Source organism: Lissotriton helveticus, chromosome 3_2 (assembly GCF_964261635.1).
Source record: "Lissotriton helveticus chromosome 3_2, aLisHel1.1, whole genome shotgun sequence".
NCBI classification, from domain to species: Eukaryota; Metazoa; Chordata; class Amphibia; order Caudata; family Salamandridae; genus Lissotriton; species Lissotriton helveticus.
Genome location: NC_136062.1, coordinates 360,259,495 through 360,279,881, shown reverse-complemented (window position 1 = coordinate 360,279,881; position 20,387 = coordinate 360,259,495). Strand labels below are relative to the sequence as shown.

At 51.6% G+C, this 20,387-nt stretch overlaps 1 protein-coding gene across 2 annotated transcripts in view; it reads right to left on the bottom strand.

Moving 5' to 3' along the window:
• The window catches only part of NADSYN1 (NAD synthetase 1), a 253,280-nt gene extending 233,204 nt beyond the window's left edge, over nt 1–20,076 (bottom strand). For both annotated transcript variants that reach the window (XM_078684243.1, XM_078684244.1), the window contains exons 1-2: nt 19,630–20,076; nt 4,350–4,410 (exon numbers count right to left, since the gene is read on the bottom strand). In XM_078684243.1, the coding sequence (XP_078540369.1) occupies nt 4,350–4,410; nt 19,630–19,714 (146 nt within the window). In that variant the 5' untranslated portion in view covers nt 19,715–20,076. The remainder of the gene's footprint in view (nt 1–4,349; nt 4,411–19,629) is intronic.
• Between the last annotated feature and the right edge of the window lie 311 nt (nt 20,077–20,387).

The window sequence follows — 20,387 nt, the reverse complement described above, 5'->3', positions numbered from 1 at the left end:
TATATATATTACCCAACAAGGTTAATTGTAAGACCTTACGGGCAATAGCACAAAAACCTCCTGAAGTTTCCGACCTTTAGCTACCAGTGCCAACCACTTAATGAGAATTAGTGGCGAGGGGGCGTGGTTTACCCTGCAGCCTTTAGCTGCAGCCGCGGGACGATTTGCACCACCGCATGCCCTAATTGAGCCATTTGGGAGACAACGCTGAGTTATTCTTTTTCTTATAAAGCGGCCCGACTACCTCCCATTAAAGGAGCCACCGGAGGAGGCATTGTGTTTGTTCTTGATAGCTGATGGCTCTATAATTACTGGGTCTGGCCAACTTCTTATGCTTAAGTTCTGTGACCGTGTTTAAAATAAATATAGCACACAGTAGCACTTTCCTCATAACTAGAGTTAATTTTCCAGATTAAAGTAGTGGTCCTGCTCTGAAGGGCTCTATAATTGCTTCCATAAATAAAATAAAATAAATTTAGGATTCTGGTTAACAGAAAGTGAAGATGCGGCCCCATCTCCTCAGCCCCTAACTGTCACTCTTCACCTCCCAGCCATCTCCACCCCCTTACATGCGGGTGCTGCCTTGCGTACAGAGGAAGATCTGCTGAGGCCGGGAGGGGCTGTGGGGTACAGGGGAAAACTACAGAGAGAGAGAGGAGGCAGCAGCGATAGGGAGCCGAGGAGGGAGACATGTATGTCAGAGAGGGGCTCGAGGCAGCGATAGGTGAGGGACCCCGAGAAAGCCCTGAGAAACAGGAACAGAAAGTCTGTGAGAGCGGGAGAGTCCGGTTGACTGAAGGAGACAGGGGGGCTGGCGGGGAGGGGGAGGGTTTGGGGGAGAACGACAAAGAGATAGACTGAGACAGATGTGAAAGAGAGAGAGGCGGAAGAAAGAAAGAGGAGAGGGGGCAGAGTAGCACAGAGAAAGAGCTGGAGAGATAGTTGGGCGGAGAGAAAGAAGTTAAGTAGAAAGCGCGTGAGCATGGACCCATAGGCAAGAGGGAAGGCAGATGGATCTAATGTTACAAGAAGAGAGAAGGGTAATGAAGAGAAAGCGGCACAAGTTAAATAAGGAGACACGGCCGGCCGGCCGTGAAACTGAAAGCACGGACAGCCGGCCGTGAAAGCCTTTGATGCTGCAGGGGGTGGAGCGGCACCAAGCTGGGCAGACACGGCCGGCAGGCCGTGAAACTGAAAGCGCGGCCGGCCGTGAAAGCCTTTGATGCTGCAGGGGGTGGAGCGGCACCAAGCTGGGCAACAGACGGCTGGCGATTTGATGCTGTGCACGCGCATTTTAGGTCAATGCGCTTGCGCATTGACCTAAAAGCGCACGGGCACAGCATCAAATCGCCAGTCTAGGTAAGGTCTGTTTAAGCCCCTATAGTCTCGCTCTGCTCAATGCGCATGCGCATTGAGAGGCGAGACCTAAAAAAGGGCACTTTCCTACAGAAGGCATTCCGTTCGAAGAAAAGAAAACAGTACAAAAATTCAACATTCATTGCGACAGTAATACAGATTACAGGGTAATCAGCTAAAATAAAACACTGAATAAATACAATGTCAAACACATACATTGCCGTGGTGTCACCAAGGACAGTAGATTTAATAAATACCATGTTAAAAACAGTTTACAGGGCAGTCAAATAGGATTAGAGTTTAGTCAGATAGGATAAAACATTGAATAAATCCGATGTTGAACAGCCTTTTTGACATGAGTTGTGCTCAAACTAGGATTAAAAACAACTTTTGTTCTGTGTGTGATGTTCTCTCTTATTTGCTGGTTTATGTTACATGGGGGAGAGGATGTAGCCTTACGGCTAGAACGGTCGTCTTCGAAGCCGAGGAACTGGGTTCAAGTCTCAGCAACGAAGCTCAATATCCTGTGATTCTGGGCAAATCACTTAATCTCTCTGTGCCCAACAAAAATGAACAGGTCTGTCTGTAACGCAACTGTTGCTTATGTAAAGGGCTCCGCCGATACCCGATATCTTCGGGTCTAGTTTGCGCTACATAAAACTCCAAAAAAAGTTATTAAAAAGTGCAGTCCGATTCTGCAGTGCTTTGGGATTACCTACATCAATTATGGCTTCAAAGTTCCCGATGACTGGAGCAGAGGCAGTCCATGGACACAATGTACACTTGCATTTGGTATTGTAGTAATTAACCATACTGGATTATGGCCTAATACATTATTAAACGCTTATGGATTGGTTAGTAATAATTCACATTGGGTAACAGCCAACGTAGGCCTTGTCGAGGATCTGTGCTGTTCATAATATATATGGATGTTTTTGTGCTTAAGTTGTGCTTTGCTGGCAGTGTGGTTGTCCACTATTCATATTAGGATTACTATTCGGTCTACAAGCACCTTTGACAAGTATGTGGCTTTGAAGCAATGTTGTGCACATATGGAAGGGGTATTCGTAAATTAAGTTGCTCCAAATTTAAGATTGTAGCTTGTTGAAAGGAAGCAGAGGCTGCTACATTCAAACAACTGAACAGATCTGCAGCCCTGTTGTCTGCATTTGTGTGCCTGGAGGAGTGTCTTACGAGTGATGTCATTGTAGTGCTAAATATATTTAGTTGTGCTATAAAGTCTCTGGAAGATCTCAGGGTTGGTGGTTAAGGGAGGACTCTGGTTATAGTATTGGGTTAGACACATAATGTGACATATTCTGTCCACTTAGTTTTGTTTGATGTTGAGTTGTCCTGTTAGAGAAAAACACTCCCAAAAAACTTTTAAATGAATAGATCCCATTAGTAATCTTTTTAGGATGTTAGCATTGAATAGTGAACAAGCAAGGCGGTGCATTAACCCCATTCACATAAGGAAAGGGCAGAAGATTGTCCAATGACTATCACATCCTTGACCGCACTATCACAACAAATAGACTTCTGAGATGTTTCGGATCAGCTCATGCTGCCATGAGATGCAACAGCGAGGATAATTGGTCCTGGGTTTTCCAGTTGGTGAAAGACACCACTGAGGTGTCAAGGATGTGAGTAGAGCAAAAGCAGGAATGTTTGGGAATGCTTAATGTAGAAGAACAATGAAAGACTTATGAGAATGAGGAAAGTTGATTATAAAATCCGTTGACTGGACCTCTCTAACTCCCAAACTTCAGATCCCTATATGGCACCCTCACCATTATATATTCCTAAAACGTTTAATGAAAACTTTTGAAAAGTTAAAAATTGTATCACATCAATGCACTCTTATACACAAATATCACTACAATCGTAATATGGCTTATGGGCAATGAGAATTGGAAACCCGAACTGATGACTGGATACGTCCGGCAGCAGGCGAGCGGATAACTGGAACTACCGTAGAGAACTCTCTAGCCGTATCACATATCATGAAGCTGTGGCACCTCCTTTGGGGGAGAACTAGAACTATACCAAGAAGCACGTGATCTGGCTAGTTTCCCGGTTCGTCTCCTCTAAGGTGCTTTGGACCCTCTTTAAGAATATGCCCTCTGTAATGCAGGACGTTGGGCACTTGTTCACCTAACATGTATGAAACACAGATATTCTTTTGATATCTTCCTAAAATGACCTAGCTCTGAGAATCACCTCAGTTCGTTTTCCTCACTTTTGCTTGTTTTTTATGCCCCATCTTGCCCTGAAGGAGGAGTGACTAATATCTGGATCTTCACTGAAAAGCTAATCTGCGCACACCTAGGACGGAAGAACAAGGGCCAGAACACTTGAGTTCATTAATGTTTTGATTACTTTGATCTTCCATCAAGCATAGCCACTTCCACGCTGAGGACGGGACCGCTCCGTCATCAGCTGCGGTAGCGGTGTGCTGATGACGGAGCGGTTCCGTCATGGCCCACTTGACGCGCCTGCGCGGCGCTGATTTCGCGCCTGCGCGGCGCTGATTTCGCGCCTGCGCGGAGCGTTCCATTGAGCGGGCGGGGCCATGACGGAACCGCTCCGTCATGAGCACAGCTCAACCGAGGCTGGTGACGGAGCGATTCCGTCACCAGCATGGGCGTGCCGCGCGGGCCCCCCCGCCCTCTTAGCGCTGCGGCGGAATAGCCGCCGCAGCGAAGGTGTTACAGTATTTGATAAATACAAATATGTCTCTTTACAACGCGTGGTGTTACCACCCAGTAGGTAACAACGTGGTTGTTAAAGCGACCGCGTTGTTACCACGCATGGCTTTACATCGCAAGTGGTTTTTACGACGTGCACTAGATGGCGGCAGGTTGTGTTTGTCTTCTATTTAGGGAACTTCTGTGACCCATCTCTGAACCACAACTATAATTCACAAAATCTCAGTCAAAATAAATCTTTAAACTAAAAAAATAAGTCTGTAAAACAAAGGAAAAGGTTCTCACCATATTTCCAGTTCTGGTCCAAGTCTGTACCTGGCACCTTTTTCCTTTGCAATTTCAATACCTACAAGAGAAAAACATAAGCTATTGAAATCAAGCAGATCACTTTCCTTTGCCGGTTTGATACGTGGTCTCGCACTCTCGCTCCACTGTATCAGAAGATTGGTTGCCAGTGGTTGCTTCTAGTCTGGTTCATCAGTTATCTCTTACAGAGCAATGCTTCACCAGATGCAGGATTATTGAAAAGGACTGGTTACGACTCTCCCTTTCATTAATAAAACTATGACCTTCATATAAGAGCTTCTCATAAAATCTTAACTGATTGATAAATGTCATCTTCTGTAAAAAGAAGGCTCAATTCCTCCACAGTCGATGTAATAAACTTCTTAGATATTTCAAACTCCTTAATGACTTGAGAGCGACTCAATTCAGTATATAGTAAAGTACAATATTTGGAAGGGATATTGAATGCTTAAGAAGAACCACTTCTTGGTGGAGAAGTGGGCTTAAAGGCAGTCATTAATTCTGAAGACATCTGTGATGGGCATTTCATACCTTGCACTAAAACTGGAAAACTGGGTTCCATCATAGTGCCAGCAAGCTACCAAATCTACGAGGCCTGGTTTGGTAAATTATCTCATCAGCCCTAAACAGCAATATTCTTCTCCAGCATCAAGAGAGAACAAGTAACTCAAATACTCGAAGAAGCCTCCGTACTAGAAAAGACAATGCAATGACAGAACAATTTGTCTACATTCAAATAGTGAGTTTCACAGCCAAAACAAAACTGTATGCTAAACCTGAATTCTATGTCAGGACCGGAGGCTTCAGATTATGCTTTTGTACCTTCTTCGCTGTATTTATTACAAAAGTCACAGCAGCCAAAAACAATCAAATAACAACAGCCCTACCTTAGAACAAAGGATATGGGCAAACAGAAACAAAGTCCATAAACCACAACTCCCATGAGTATTAGTAGGCAGTCCATAACATAGTCCTTTCTCAGTCTCCAGTGTAGCTATACAGGACGTCCCCTTCATGACCACTTCCTCTTTCTTCGCTGCTTCGCAGCCAGTTAAGTGGTTTTTGCCCTCTCTCCTCACATTTGGTTATGTTGGGGTTTGCTGGGCTCGCTTTTGCTTCAATTTGATTTGTTCATGTGTGCGGGGCTTTGCGGTGCGCTCCGTTTTTCTTTACAGAGCCCCCTTAGGTCGCGGGAGCCTTTTCTGCTCCTACGCGACTTTGCCTTTGTCTCGGCCGTCTCCGGCCGCTAGAGGGTGCTGTTCCGTCTCGTTCTCCTCGGCGCGGTTTCCGCTGGTGGAATCGCGCTGAGGAGAACGTTTCTGGCGCGGTGCTCCCTGTCACCTCACCTTGACGCTCGAATTGAGCCTGTATTGCCCCGCATTTCTTGTCATTTCTTACGCCCCGGCGGGGGTCTGTATTGCGGCGTGACCGCGTTGCCGCCTGCGGGCGTTTTAAGGCACTCTGTGTCCTCTGCTTCCTGAGTGAGTCTAGCGCGCTGGGAGGTGACTGTGGCCCGGTCCTGTCAGGAGGGCCTGCGCGCTAGTGGGGTGGGTGCCCCCCTGATTCCCCGGTTCCACTGGGCCCCTGATTTTGGCAGCAGTGCTCTGCCCCTGTAATTCTCCTGGTTTTAACCAGTGATTCCCCAGATTGCCCCGGCTCATTCTTTCTCCATTCAGTCCTTAGGGGTACTGGTCAGCTAGGGGTGATGGGTGATGAATATTACGAGGAGGAGGAGTCGCAGGGCTACCTCAACGACGATGAGTTCTACCAAGCTGTAGACAGCTCGATTTATAGGTGTGTCACTGAAATTGTGGGGCCTATGGAAGACCGCCTCTCTGCCCGTATTACCCAGGAATGTGAGAGGGTCGCTCAGGCGCACCTTGGGGTGCCTGCTGGGTCTTCCGCCCCGTCGGGGTCTACTCCCCCGGCCCCTAAGAAACCCTGTCGGGAGGCGGTGCCGGGCGGTTCGCATGGTGTGGACAAGGACGCCTTTGAGAGGTTGCGTGACGCATTCCTAGCTAAGGCACTGGATCCCGCGCCTGCGCCTTCACCGGCCCCGGGCCCTTCGGGCTCCGCTGGCACTGCTCCTCTGTCTCCTGCGCCTACCTCCCCGGTGGACACTGATGATGAGGATGGGTCGGAGCGTTCTTGGCGCCCTTCGGGCTCTGCCGCCGAGCTCCCTCGGGATACCTCTGGGATGTTGGACCCGGATGAAATTATGCATCCGCGGTCCGCTGCCTGGGCTCCCGGGGAGAAAGTGGCGAAGTTCGTTGCTGGTCGCCTCCGCAAGCCCCTGGAGAAGGAGGCGAGGAGCTGTTTGCGCGGGGAGTGCCCTAGGCCTACATTGGAGGGTAAGGTAGCCTTGACCCCGGAGTTGGACCCGAAGATGGCCACATTTTTGGCTAAATTCGTTAAGGATCCCCGCAAAGGTATTGACCGCTCCTGGCGTGCTTGCCAAGACAAGCTCTTGGATGCCATTGGTCCCATTACTAAGATTTTGGACATGGCGGAGGAGGCCAAGGAGTCCGGGGCGGCCATCTCCCCTGAAGTCCTCTCTAACTGGGCGCAGAGGGTGGTAGTTTTCCTAGGAAACGCGAATTGCGCGTTGTCTACCGAGCGTAGACGGTCCCTCCTAATCAAGCTGGACCCTAAGCTGGGCGATTTAGCCTCTTCGGAAGCCGGAGCTGTCGCCCAGGGTGGTCTCTTTGGGGAACCATTTATTAAGGAACTGGGGAAGTTTGTTAATACTTTCACGTCCCTGGATAGGGCCCAGTCCAGTATCAAGAAGGTGTTCCACCAACGTTTCTCTAGAGGGGCCGGTCGCGGAGGGGGCCGCGCGACCGGCCGTGGTGGTCCGCAAGCGACCAACAGGAATCAAGGCTCCGGACGAGGGCAGTTTAACTCCTCTCAGAACTACAACACCTTCTATCCCACCAGAGGACAGCGCTTCCGTGGCCGTGGTGGATTCAACAATGGTGCCGGCAACACCTCTAAAGGTAGGTCTCATTTCGGCAGACGAGGTCCGCGTGGGGGGACGGTTGGCTTTGTTTCCAGACGCTTGGGCCGCTCTCACAACGGACGCTTGGGTCTTGCAAACAATACGGGGTTTCCATGTGGAATTCTACGACCAACCCCGCCAAGACAGGCCTCCCCTCCCTATCGTTTTCTCTCGTGCGGACGCACTTCTGGTAGACGAGGAGGTGTCGGATCTGTTACGCAAGGGCGCCATTTGCCCTTCGGTTCGACACCCGGCAGGTTTCTTGAGCAATTTGTTCCTTGTGGACAAACCGGACGGGGGGAAGCGTCCGGTGATCAACCTCAAAGAGTTCAACGGTTGGTTGATCTACCGGCATTTCAAGATGGAGGGTATCCATCTTCTGAGGGACGTCTTGCTTCCCAACGATTGGATGGTGCGGTTAGATCTCAAGGATGCGTACCTGGTGGTGCCCATTCATCCCCCGCACCGGCGCTTTCTGCAGTTCCGGTGGGGAAGTCAGGTGTTCGAGTTTACCGCCCTTCCTTTCGGACTTTCTTCAGCGCCTTGGTGTTTCACCAAGCTCCTTCGGCCGGCGGTGGAGTTTTTGCGAAGCCAAGGTGTCCGGATGATAGTCTATTTGGACGACATCCTGTTGATGGCGCAGTGCCCGGTACAGTTAGACCTTCAGCTCCGCCGGACGGTGTCCCTACTCCAGAATCTGGGGTTTGTTATCAACAGCGAGAAGTCTGTTCTGGTGCCGTCCCAGACGGTGGTATTCCTCGGGTTTACTGTGGATTCCGTGCGGTGTACCTTGAGTCTCCCGCCCACGAAGTTGGGAAAAATCCGGCACATCCTCCGCCAGACGATCTTGCGATCGCACACCTCTCTCCGTCAAATTGCCCGGGTGGTGGGCCTACTATCGTCCTCCATCCAGGCAATCTTTCCGGGGCCCCTGCATTATCGCGCCCTTCAGCGCCTCAAGGCGCATCATCTCAGGAGAGGTCTGACGTACGATCAGGTGGTTCTCCTGTCGGACGAAGTGAAGGAGGAGATGCGCTGGTGGCTTGCTCACATGGAGGCCTGGAATGGCCGGGCAATTTTCGGACCTGTCCCCGACTTGGTGATAGAGTCCGACGCCAGTCGGGACGGTTGGGGCGCCCGTTGTGGGGAGTTTTCCACAGGCGGCGCCTGGTCTTTCGAGGAGCAGGAGCTCCATATCAATTGCCTGGAACTGCTGGCCGGGTCCTTTGCGGTTCGTTGCTGGACCAAGGACACGGTCCGTTCCTGCGTCTTGTTGCGCATGGACAATGTCTCGGCGGTGCGCTACGTCAATCGCCTGGGGGGTCCTCGTTCCAAGGCCCTTTCGGACTTGGCGAAGGACTTTTGGAATTACTGCCTGGCACATCAGGTGTCAGTGACGGCCGAATACTTGCCGGGTCGGGACAATCAGGGTGCGGATTGGCATTCCCGTTACCTGCGGGACTCCAGTCAGTGGAAACTGGATCCTCGGGTGTTCGGCTGCCTGAATGCCGCCTGGGGCCCGTTCTCGGTGGACCTCTTTGCATCTCGTCTGGATTTCCAGCTCCCGCGCTTCTTCAGTTGGAGGCCGGATCCTCTTGCGGAGGCCACGGATGCTTTCCTCCAGAACTGGAGCGTGGAGAAGTCTTACGGTTTCCCTCCGTTCTCAATGATACTGAGGGCGGCGGCCCACCTTCGCCGCCAACGGGCGGACGTAGTCCTGGTGACTCCGTGGTGGAGGTCTCAAGTTTGGTTTCCGGTTCTACTGGAACTTTCTTGGGATTTTCCAATCCTACTCCCCCGGTTTCCGCGGCTTCTTCTCAACGCGGACGGGGATCCCCATCATCTGCTCACTCAGAGCTCCCTTCACCTCATGGCGTGGAGGCTTTCGGGCGACGTTGGTCGCTCCCGGGCCTTTCGAGACCGGCTGAGAGTTTCCTCTCAAAGGCCTGGGCGGGCAGCACCACGAAACGTTATCGGTCTGCCTGGAATAAATGGTCACGTTGGTGTCTTCGACGGGACTTGGATCCAGTGGTCGCGGGTGTTGTTCCAGTGCTGAACTACTTGGCAGAATCGGCTTCGGCCGGGTTAGCTTATCGTACTATCAATGCGATGAGGTCGGCGATTTCGGCGGGCCACCAACCGATTGCTGGTGTGCCGCTGGGTGAACATCCTTTCGTGTGTCGCCTCTTACGGGGAATTCGCCTTTCCCTGCCCCCAGAACCGCGTTATTCGGTTCTTTGGGATGTTAATCTCGTTCTGAACCTTTTTTTGTCATGGTCTCAGAATAGGTATCTGTCATTGAAGGAGCTTTCAGCAAAGTTGGCGATGCTTCTATGTCTGGTGTCGTGCAGACGGGTATCCGATGTTCGCGCCCTGGATGTCACGGCGAGAGTTTTTTCCCCTGATGGGGTGGTCTTCACGCTGGGACGTCGCACGAAGTGTGGCTCGCGCACGATTTCCTACCCATGCTTCGTGGATGCTCCCAAGTTGTGTGTGGTCCAGTGTTTGAAGGCCTATGAGGATCTGACCTTGGAACTTCGTCCTCCGGGCGAAAGACAGTTGCTAATCGCGCTGCGAAAGCCGCACAAGGCTGTCTCTTCTCCCACCATCGCCAGATGGGTGCGGTGGGTAATGCAGGAAGCAGGCATTGACACTCAGCAGTTTGGTGCTCATTCAGCTAGAGGAGCCATGGCTTCGAAGGCGTTCTCGTTAGGAGCTCGCTTGGAGGATTTGATGCGAGCTGCGGATTGGTCCTCGGACTCCACGTTTAAGAGGTTTTACTTTAAACCGGTGGTTGACATTGCTCATTTGGTGGTGAGTAAGCTTTAAACTAGCATAATCTGAAGCCTCCGGTCCTGACATAGAATCGAAATTTGCCTAGCAGTGTAACGGTAAGTTTCAATTCTATTAAGGACACGGAGGCGAGGATTATCCCGCCCGGTCTCCTGCGGTGATTCCCACCCGTACTGCAGTAAGTACTCAGGTTTTCCAGTCTTATGCTGTTGGGACTTGACTGTGTTGCTTTGTTTGTACTTTGGATGCCCTTTCACTGCTGACGCTGTGGTACTTTTCTTGATAGGAAATGATGGTGCCAAGCAGGATCAGTGATGAGTTTGCGTGCCTCGCGCGAAGAAAGAGGAAGTGGTCATGAAGGGGACGTCCTGTATAGCTACACTGGAGACTGAGAAAGGACTATGTTATGGACTGCCTACTAATACTCATGGGAGTTGTGGTTTATGGACTTTGTTTCTGTTTGCCCATATCCTTTGTTCTAAGGTAGGGCTGTTGTTATTTGATTGTTTTTGGCTGCTGTGACTTTTGTAATAAATACAGCGAAGAAGGTACAAAAGCATAATCCTCGCCTCCGTGTCCTTAATAGAATTGAAACTTACCGTTACACTGCTAGGCAAATTTCGATTCAGACCAGTAAGTGGTATGAAAGGGACTAGGTAAAGTATTACGTGTCAGATAAAAGGGAATTGTATTATTATAACATCAAGACTATGTCTAGAGAGAAGGGCAGCTTTCTGCTACTGCCAAGAAACGAACATGGTGGTACAAGGGAGAGCTGTACCCATATCACATTATGGAACAACAGAACATTCTGCATAACTCTAAATACATCACCAGATTAAAGACCAAAACAGAAACCAGATCCAAATACACAGTGACAAACGCCTTGGAGACCGGTCTGCAAAATGTTACACAGTAAATTGAAAGTTGCCAAGATATAAGAAACTTCAACTTGTTTTCTAAACATGGAAACATAACACACCATCCATAAACTTCAACTGCCACACAACACTCAAACATTCTATGCACAAAGTTCAGGTTCATGAAATCCCACACTACATTTTACGCCCATATTTCAGCTAACACCATAAAACCTCTTCCCTGAAGAACAATAATGATAAACCAACAGAACGCATTAAAGTAGCATGTCAAACATGGCAAGCAGATTATTGGATGTTATTTATCATTAATTTAAAGGTAGTTATAAGTCTTGCTAAACCCTGCCCACTAGGAACTACGTAGTGTAGCTGCATTATGTTGAATATGTCACAGATGCCCTTACTCTTAGTTGCTTCCAGTTGGGGAAGCCTGAGCCTGAGCTAGCTTGCTGCTTAACATTGTGCTTTTGTTTGACTTGTGAACAGTTTTTATGTATAATGCAGGGAAGCTATGTCAAGTAATTCACTAGAATATATGTTTTTTACACAGTGATAATCCCATTTTTCACAGAACACTGCCCCTCCCCATAGCTGTTGCCAGGTTGAGGTGATGCGACTTATCCGTACACCACTGATAAGCTACCATTTTACTGTTTTTCTGTATTTCACATCTGTAATGACCAAGGATGAGAATTACGTCTCACCTGGAGACATTATTAACCTATTCGTCTGCTTTAAGAGACGTTTGCATTGTTTGATCTCTTGTTATTTTTTTGTCATTTACAGGTACGGCCAGTAAATTGAATACACCAAACGTCAAATTCAAATCAAATCAGGTCATTTATATAGCGCACTACTCACCCGTAGGGTCTCAAGGCGCTGGGATGGGGGGGGGGTGCCGCTACTGCTCGAACAGCCAGGTCTTGAGCTTCTTCCTGAAGGAGAGGTGGTCTTGGGTCAGGCGCAGGTCGGTTGGGAGTGAGTTCCAGGTCTTGGCGGCCAGGTAGGAGAAGGACCTTCCTCCTGTTGTCGCTCTTCGGATGCGGGGGACGGCGGCGAGGGCGTGGCTGGTTGATCTGAGGAGGCGCTTGGGAGTGTAGAAGTTGATCCGGTTGTTGAGGTAGCTCGGGCCTTGGTCGTGTAGGGCTTTGTGCGCGTGGGTGAGGAGACGGAAGGTGATTCTCTTGTTGACCGGGAGCCAATGCAGATCTCTCAGGTGTCCGGAGATGTGGCTGCGACGGGGGATGTCGAGGATGAGTCTGGCCGAGGCGTTCTGGATCCGCTGGAGTCTTTTCTGGAGCTTGGCGGTGGTTCCGGCGTAGAGGGCGTTGCCGTAGTCCAGTCGGCTGGTGACGAGGGCCTGGGTGACCGTCTTCTTCGTCTCGGTGGGGATCCACCGGAAGATCTTACGTAGCATGCGCAGGATGTTGAAGCAGGACGAGGAGACGGCGTTTACTTGTCTGGTCATGGAGAGGGAGGAGTCCAGGATGAAGCCCAGGTTGCGTGCGTGGTCCGTCGGTTTGGGTGCGGTGCCCAGGGCGGGGGGCCACCAGGAGTCGTCCCAGGCGGAGGGCGAGGAGCCCAGGATGAGGACCTCCGTCTTGTCCGAGTTCAATTTCAGGCGGCTGGTCGTCATCCATTCGGCTACCTCTCTCATACCTTCGTGCAGGTTGGATCTGGCGGTGGCGGGGTCGTTGGTCAGGGAGAGGATCAGCTGGGTGTCGTCGGCGTAGGAGATTATGCTGAGGTTGTGTTGGCGTGCGATGGCCGCGAGGGGGCTCATGTAGACGTTGAAGAGGGTGGGGCTCAGTGAGGATCCTTGAGGGACGCCGCAGATGACTTTGGTGGCCTCAGACTTGTACGGTGGTAGGCGGACTCTCTGTGTTCTTCCGTCGAGGAAGGAGGTGATCCATTCCAGTGCCTTGTCCTGGATTCCGATGTTGCCTAGGCGCTGTACTAGGGTGCGGTGGCAGACAGTGTCGAAAGCCGCGGAGAGGTCCAGGAGGATGAGGGCCGCTGTTTCTCCGTTGTCCATCAGAGTTCGTATGTCATCGGTGGCAGCGATGAGGGCGGTCTCGGTGCTGTGGTTCGCTCGGAAGCCAGACTGTGAGGGGTCGAGGGATCCATTCGTCTCGAGGAAGGCGGCCAGCTGTTTGTTGACGGTCTTCTCGATGACTTTGGCCGGGAACGGGAGGAGCGAGATGGGACGGTAGTTCTTGAGGTCGGTGGGGTCTGCTGTGGGTTTCTTGAGGAGAGCGCTGAGTTCGGCGTGCTTCCAGCTCTCGGGGAAGGTGGCGGTGTCGAAGGAGGTGTTGATGATGTCCCGCAGGTAGGGTGCGATGACAGCGTCGGCCTTGTTGAAGACGTGGTGAGGGCAGGGGTCAGTCGGAGATCCGGAGTGGATGGAGTTCATTGTGCGGATGGTGTCTTTGGTGCTGATCGGAGTCCAGGTGCGGAGGGTGGTGGTGGGTGGCGTTGTTGTGGTTGTGGCTTGCGTTGGTTGGTTGCTGAAGCTGTTGTGTATGTCCGCGATCTTGTTGTGGAAGTAGGATGCGAGGGAGTTGCAGAGGTCTTGCGACGGGGTGATGTCATTGTTTCCGGCGTTGGGGTTGGAGAGCTCTTTGACGATGTTGAAGAGTTCCTTGCTGTTGTGTGCGTTGTTGTCCAGCCGGTCCTTGTATGTGTTTTTCTTGGTGGCGCGGATCAGTTGGTGGTGTTTCCGGGTGGTGAGCTTGAGGGTGGTCATGTTGTCCGTGGTTGGTTCCCTTCTCCAGACTTTCTCGAGGGCTCGACAGTTCTTCTTGGAGCTCTTGAGTTCGTCGGTGAACCATGGTGTTTTTCTGCTGCAGGGTCTGCTGGGCGGGGTTCTCAGAGGGGCGAGTTCGTCCGCGCCGTTGTTGATCCACTTTGTGAGGTTGTCGGCGGCCTGGCTGGGGTTCGCTGAGCTGGCGGGGGGGTGCTGGCTCAGGGAGGCGGAGAGCTGGTCGGCTGTGATCTTGTTCCAGCTTCTTCGGGCAACCTGTTGCTGGTGGTGGTGGATCGTCGTTCTTTTGAAGCTGAAGTGGACGCAGCTGTGGTCCGTCCAGTGGAGTCCAGTGGCGTGGCTGAAGGTGACGTCTTTGCTGGATGAGAAGACGGCGTCGAGTGTGTGTCCGGCGAGGTGGGTGGGGGTGGTCACCAGTTGCTTGAGTCCGAGGTTGGCGAGGTTGTCGAGCAGGCTGATGGTGTTGTGGTCGCTGTTGTTCTCCAGGTGGAAGTTGAGGTCCCCCAGGAGGATGTAGTCGGCGGAGGGGAGTGCATGCGGGCTGACGAAGTCGGCGATGTCCTCGCTGAATCGTGTGCGTGGACCCGGGGGTCGGTAGATCAGGGTGCCTCTGAGGGTGGTCCTCGGGTTGGTGTGGATCTGGAAGTGCAGGTGTTCAGCGGTGGTTAGGGTGTCGTCGGTGTTGGTCGTGATGCGGATGGTGTCTCTGTGGATGATGGCGATGCCTCCTCCCGGCTGGTTGGCGGTGCGGTCCCTCCGGATGATCTTGTAGCCCTCCGGGATGGCGATGGCGATGTCTGGGGCTGAGGAGGCGTTCATCCAGGTCTCGGTGAGGAAGGCAACGTCAGGGGCGGTGGTGTCGAGGAGGTTCCAGAGTTCTACGGCGTGTCTGTGGACGGAGCGGGTGTTGAGCAGGATGCACTTGAGGTGGTTGCTGCTGATGTTCGGCTTGGCGAGTCCTGGTGCAGGGTGAGTCCGGGTGCAGGTGAACTTGCAGGCGTGGCAGCTGAAGGGTCCGTGGGTGTGCTTCGGGGCGGCTCGATGACATCCTGGGATGCAGCCGGTGTTGAGTGCGATGAGATCGGCGGCGTTGTAGGTTCGTCGGGTCGGCTTCCGTCGGTGGGGGCCAGGGGTCCTGGCGCTGGTCGCGGTCCGGTCGCGGACGGGCGCAGACGGGCTTACCTTTGGCGCGCCTTCGGCGCACAATCGGCGCGCCCGCTGCGCGTCAACGCTGCGCGTTCGCACGGTCGCCATTTAAGGCGAAGTGCGCGGGTGGGCGGAGCAGCTGGGAGGCGGGAGCGGGGAGGGAACAGAAGAAAAAAGGGGCGGGGTCGGCGGTGGTGGCGGGAAGCGGGGGGCGGCGAGGGAGGCGGGAAAACACGAGGGACAACAACAAAGAGTACAAGCACAAATGCAGGATAAGAGAAACGCTAAACACGGGAAAAACAACTATGAGGGAAAAAACAAGCATAAATGCTGATCAAACAACACTAACCACGGGTAAAGCCTGTGAAGAAAAAACAAGCACAAGTGATTGTCGCAACAGAGCAGAGCAGCGTTAGCAGGGTCAGCCGGCAGCGCGGCAGGCAGCGAGGCGGAGGGCACAACAGGGGGGCACACGCAGCAGCTGGTGGCCGTGCGGCGCGGGGGTGTCCCACAAGTGGGTCACACTCACCTGTGTCGCACGGTCGCCTTTTAAGGCCAAGTGCGCGGGTGGGCGGAGCAGCTGGGAGGCGGGAGCGGGGAGGGAACAGAAGAAAAAAGGGGCGGGGTCGGCGGTGGTGGCGGGAAGCGGGGGGCGGCGAGGGAGGCGGGAAAACACGAGGGACAACAACAAAGAGTACAAGCACAAATGCAGGATAAGAGAAACGCTAAACACGGGAAAAAACAACTATGAGGGAAAAAACAAGCACAAATGCTGATCAAACAACACTAACCACGGGTAAAGCCTGTGAAGAAAAAACAAGCACGAGTGATTGTCGCAACAGAGCAGAGCAGCGTTAGCAGGGTCAGCCGGCAGCGCGGCAGGCAGCGAGGCGGAGGGCACAACAGGGGGGCACACGCAGCAGCTGGTGGCCGTGCGGCGCGGGGGTGTCCCACAAGTGGGTCACACTCACCTGTGTCGCACGGTCGCCTTTTAAGGCCAAGTGCGCGGGTGGGCGGAGCAGCTGGGAGGCGGGAGCGGGGAGGGAACAGAAGAAAAAAGGGGCGGGGTCGGCGGTGGTGGCGGGAAGCGGGGGGCGGCGAGGGAGGCGGGAAAACACGAGGGACAACAACAAAGAGTACAAGCACAAATGCAGGATAAGAGAAACGCTAAACACGGGAAAAACAACTATGAGGGAAAAAACAAGCATAAATGCTGATCAAACAACACTAACCACGGGTAAAGCCTGTGAAGAAAAAACAAGCACAAGTGATTGTCGCAACAGAGCAGAGCAGCGTTAGCAGGGTCAGCCGGCAGCGCGGCAGGCAGCGAGGCGGAGGGCACAACAGGGGGGCACACGCAGCAGCTGGTGGCCGTGCGGCGCGGGGGTGTCCCACAAGTGGGTCACACTCACCTGTGTCGCACGGTCGCCTTTTAAGGCCAAGTGCGCGGAGCAGCTGGGAGGCGGGAGCGGGGAGGGAACAGAAGAAAAAAGGGGCGGGGTCGGCGGTGGTGGCGGGAAGCGGGGGGCGGCGAGGGAGGCGGGAAAACACGAGGGACAACAACAAAGAGTACAAGCACAAATGCAGGATAAGAGAAACGCTAAACACGGGAAAAAACAACTATGAGGGAAAAAACAAGCACAAATGCTGATCAAACAACACTAACCACGGGTAAAGCCTGTGAAGAAAAAACAAGCACAAGTGATTGTCGCAACAGAGCAGAGCAGCGTTAGCAGGGTCAGCCGGCAGCGCGGCAGGCAGCGAGGCGGAGGGCACAACAGGGGGGCACACGCAGCAGCTGGTGGCCGTGCGGCGCGGGGGTGTCCCACAAGTGGGTCACACTCACCTGTGTCGCACGGTCGCCTTTTAAGGCCAAGTGCGCGGGTGGGCGGAGCAGCTGGGAGGCGGGAGCGGGGAGGGAACAGAAGAAAAAAGGGGCGGGGTCGGCGGTGGTGGCGGGAAGCGGGGGGCGGCGAGGGAGGCGGGAAAACACGAGGGACAACAACAAAGAGTACAAGCACAAATGCAGGATAAGAGAAACGCTAAACACGGGAAAAACAACTATGAGGGAAAAAACAAGCATAAATGCTGATCAAACAACACTAACCACGGGTAAAGCCTGTGAAGAAAAAACAAGCACAAGTGATTGTCGCAACAGAGCAGAGCAGCGTTAGCAGGGTCAGCCGGCAGCGCGGCAGGCAGCGAGGCGGAGGGCACAACAGGGGGGCACACGCAGCAGCTGGTGGCCGTGCGGCGCGGGGGTGTCCCACAAGTGGGATTACTAGTTCTGTAAACACATTTTTGTGTTCTTTACTTGTTATCACAGCTCTTCTTTGACATCACTTTGCTCATCGCAGTAGCTCATAATATCTATTTGGTCATGACCAAAGCCGCGACACCTTGTAGGGTCCTTGAGGGTGAAACATGTAGACCCGTTCACGTTCACCAGACGCAGTTATTATTTTAAACTGCAGGTGCTCTTTTTTTTAATCCTGACACCAGGAACAATCCAATAAAGTTCATATTGCTCCTGGTAGTTAGTTTTAACATCACTTCCTCACATTAATGCTTTTTTAGTTTTGCACGGCGCTCGCTACCCAACCTACCTAGTAGTCTTCTCATCTGAAGTATTTATTATATCCTAAACAGAGTAGAAATAAAAAAACATCCCTGAGCTCCTCCCTCACAGTGAGGGGGTAGTAGCCTTGTGGGGTTAGGGTTCCCCATCAAGAGCAGAATCCCAGATGATGAAGCATGCCACCTCGGTGGGTGATGGGATTACGTTGTAATTAAGGAACTCCCTTGTAGCACATCGAGATCATCGCATTTGTCTCTTGTTCAGGCATATGTGTGGTCTTAGACCCGAGGATTTCATGTGTTTATTGTTTAGGGATTCAATCCTCGCAGGTCTTTAAATTCCCTTGGACCCCTCCATACTCTGTTGTTTTGTCACTCCTGAAAGCTCCCAAAGGTGGATGAGCTCCACTTATGTGACATCTATTTGGGTCAATGCTCGAACCCCAGCCAGACTGGCAACCTAGATAGGGAAGGGCAAGACACGCAGCACTTGATAAGCTATTAGCCGGAGATAGCAAATCTGTACGTCCTCGAGCCTCCATGCTCTCTGGTGGGGGTGTGAGAATCTTACACAGTACAGCTACCCTCCGTGTTACAACTTTTTTGTATATGTGACAGTAAATCATACGCTACCGCCCACACTGTACCTCATTTGTAAGTGAGTAAATGCATGCTGTGCATGTGTGTTTACTGTACTCCCTCTGCTAAATTAATCAATCAATCAATCAATCAATCAGGATATATAAACTCCGGCTAATCACCCGATAGGGTATCCAGGCACTTGCAGGCTCCGGAGGCTTATTCAAACAGCCAGGTCTTGTCGGCTTTTCGGAATTACGGAAGTGAGGTGATGGTCCAGAGCTGCATGGGGAGGCTGTTCCGGGACTTTGCTGAGATGTGGGAGAAGGAGCGTCCTCCACTACTGCTTCGGTAGATGCGGGGAGTATGGGCAAGTGAAGGGAGGCGGAGCTAAACATTGGAAGTATTTGGTGGAAGTCTACACAGCTGCCAGTTTAGCTGCATCTGTTCTGTGTAAGGAGAACAGCTAGCTAAACTGAACCAGTTCTGTGCCCACGCTCAAGGGAAGTATGTCCTGCTGCGTCCTGCGTTGTAGCACACCAGCTCACCGTAGTGTAAGGCTGTGTGTGTTTGTGGGTCGAAAGCTTGCACCACTACAGCGCATGTATAGGTTTTGACTTCCTCACATACAGGTGGTTAAGGTGTAGACTCTTGTTAACTTATGCTATATGACCATACTTTAATAAATACTTTATTGTGGATTAAGGATATATGAAGGGGCAGAACAGCCACTCCTTCACAACGCAGCCTGAGACTTCTGAAGACCAGGTAAGGCAGGCTCACTGAACCTCACATGTGGTATAAGAAAGGCTCAAAACAGGCTGTGTGTACACCTCACCTGTGCATCACACACCTGAACAGGTGGGCAAGAGGTGAGCTCGAACTCAATGGTCAGTAAATATGTATTTATTTATTTATGCGATTTTATAAAGCGCGAACTTTACCCGAAGGTGACAGAGCGCTTTACATAAGAACCAGTTGAGAAACATAAGGATTTAGGATTACATGCGTTACATAAAGGATACAAACAGAAAAAAAGGCAAATGTACAAGATGTAAAGTCACATAGAAGCACTATCAAGAGGTTTTTGTATTCTCCTTTTAAAAGTCAGTGCCAAAGAGAAGTTCTCGCCTTGATAAGTATAAAAAGCATAGGTATTGTAATGCAGGCGTGTATCAATACCAAATACAACAACCCCAGTGAGAAGTGCTGATGCCCTGAAGCAGTGTAGCTGATATCCTGACAAGTGCTCACCCCGTCTCCTTCTCTGCACTGCAGACTTTCCGAGAAGTGCCTTCATTATTGGTGCACTTTAGTTATAAGAACACACCGAACTGTCTGTCCCTTTCACTTGCTAATTCTGAGAATTCGCGCGCATCTGCCACATAGCACGGCTCTGATGCAACTCCCCCGGCTTGGTTGTAATGAGAAAAATATTGAACTTGCATTTATATAGCGCCTACTACTCCTGCCGAGGCGCTGAAATAATATTAGCAACATTTCAATGCCGAGCCGATCACTTACTTTTTGCTATTCTTTGCAGGTTTCCTTCAAAATCCAGAGCCCACTGGTTCAGGGCACACGTGGCCACGGTCACTTTCCGCCCCATTTCTGATTCTAAGCGTGACGATTAAAATATATCTATATTGATTTAAAAGGTCAAGGTCTGCGAGCGCGCAGCTCCTGCAGCAGGGTTCTGCTTTCGAGGCGCTCTAGACTGCAGCTTGCACTTCCTGGTGTCTGATCGTGCACCGAGCCGGGCAGTCTGCTTAAAGAGATATGACTCCCCAGAGAAAATGTTTCTGGTGCGTGAGGTCATGTGTCAGCTTACTCAGCCCTGGGAGAAGTGTTCCCTAATAAGATCCAGCACTTGTACGGAGAGCGTGCAAGAGCAGAAAATATAGTTTATGGTGTTAGTATGTGCAGCGCAATGCTGTGCGGGACTCATCCCCTCCTGCCCGGCTGAGAACCAGCCGAGTCTTGAAGTGGACACATGCCACCGGAAGCGCTAAGGATTATGGGGACTGAAGTCCACAGTTGCTAAAACTATGCTCTATGAACAAAATGACTATTTATTATAAACAACGTTGAAAAGAACGGATGAATAAATAGCGGGAAGCTGTTCCATACACAGAACAATGCTGGTTTAATATTAGTATAATATAGGTACCTTTCAGTTCACTATAAATGTAGTTGTAGAACTGGAGGAAACTGGTGTGAGCTTCAGTGTGCAAATGGCCTGTTTTAGAAGGGTAAATTCTTGACTTTGTATTAAAATAAAC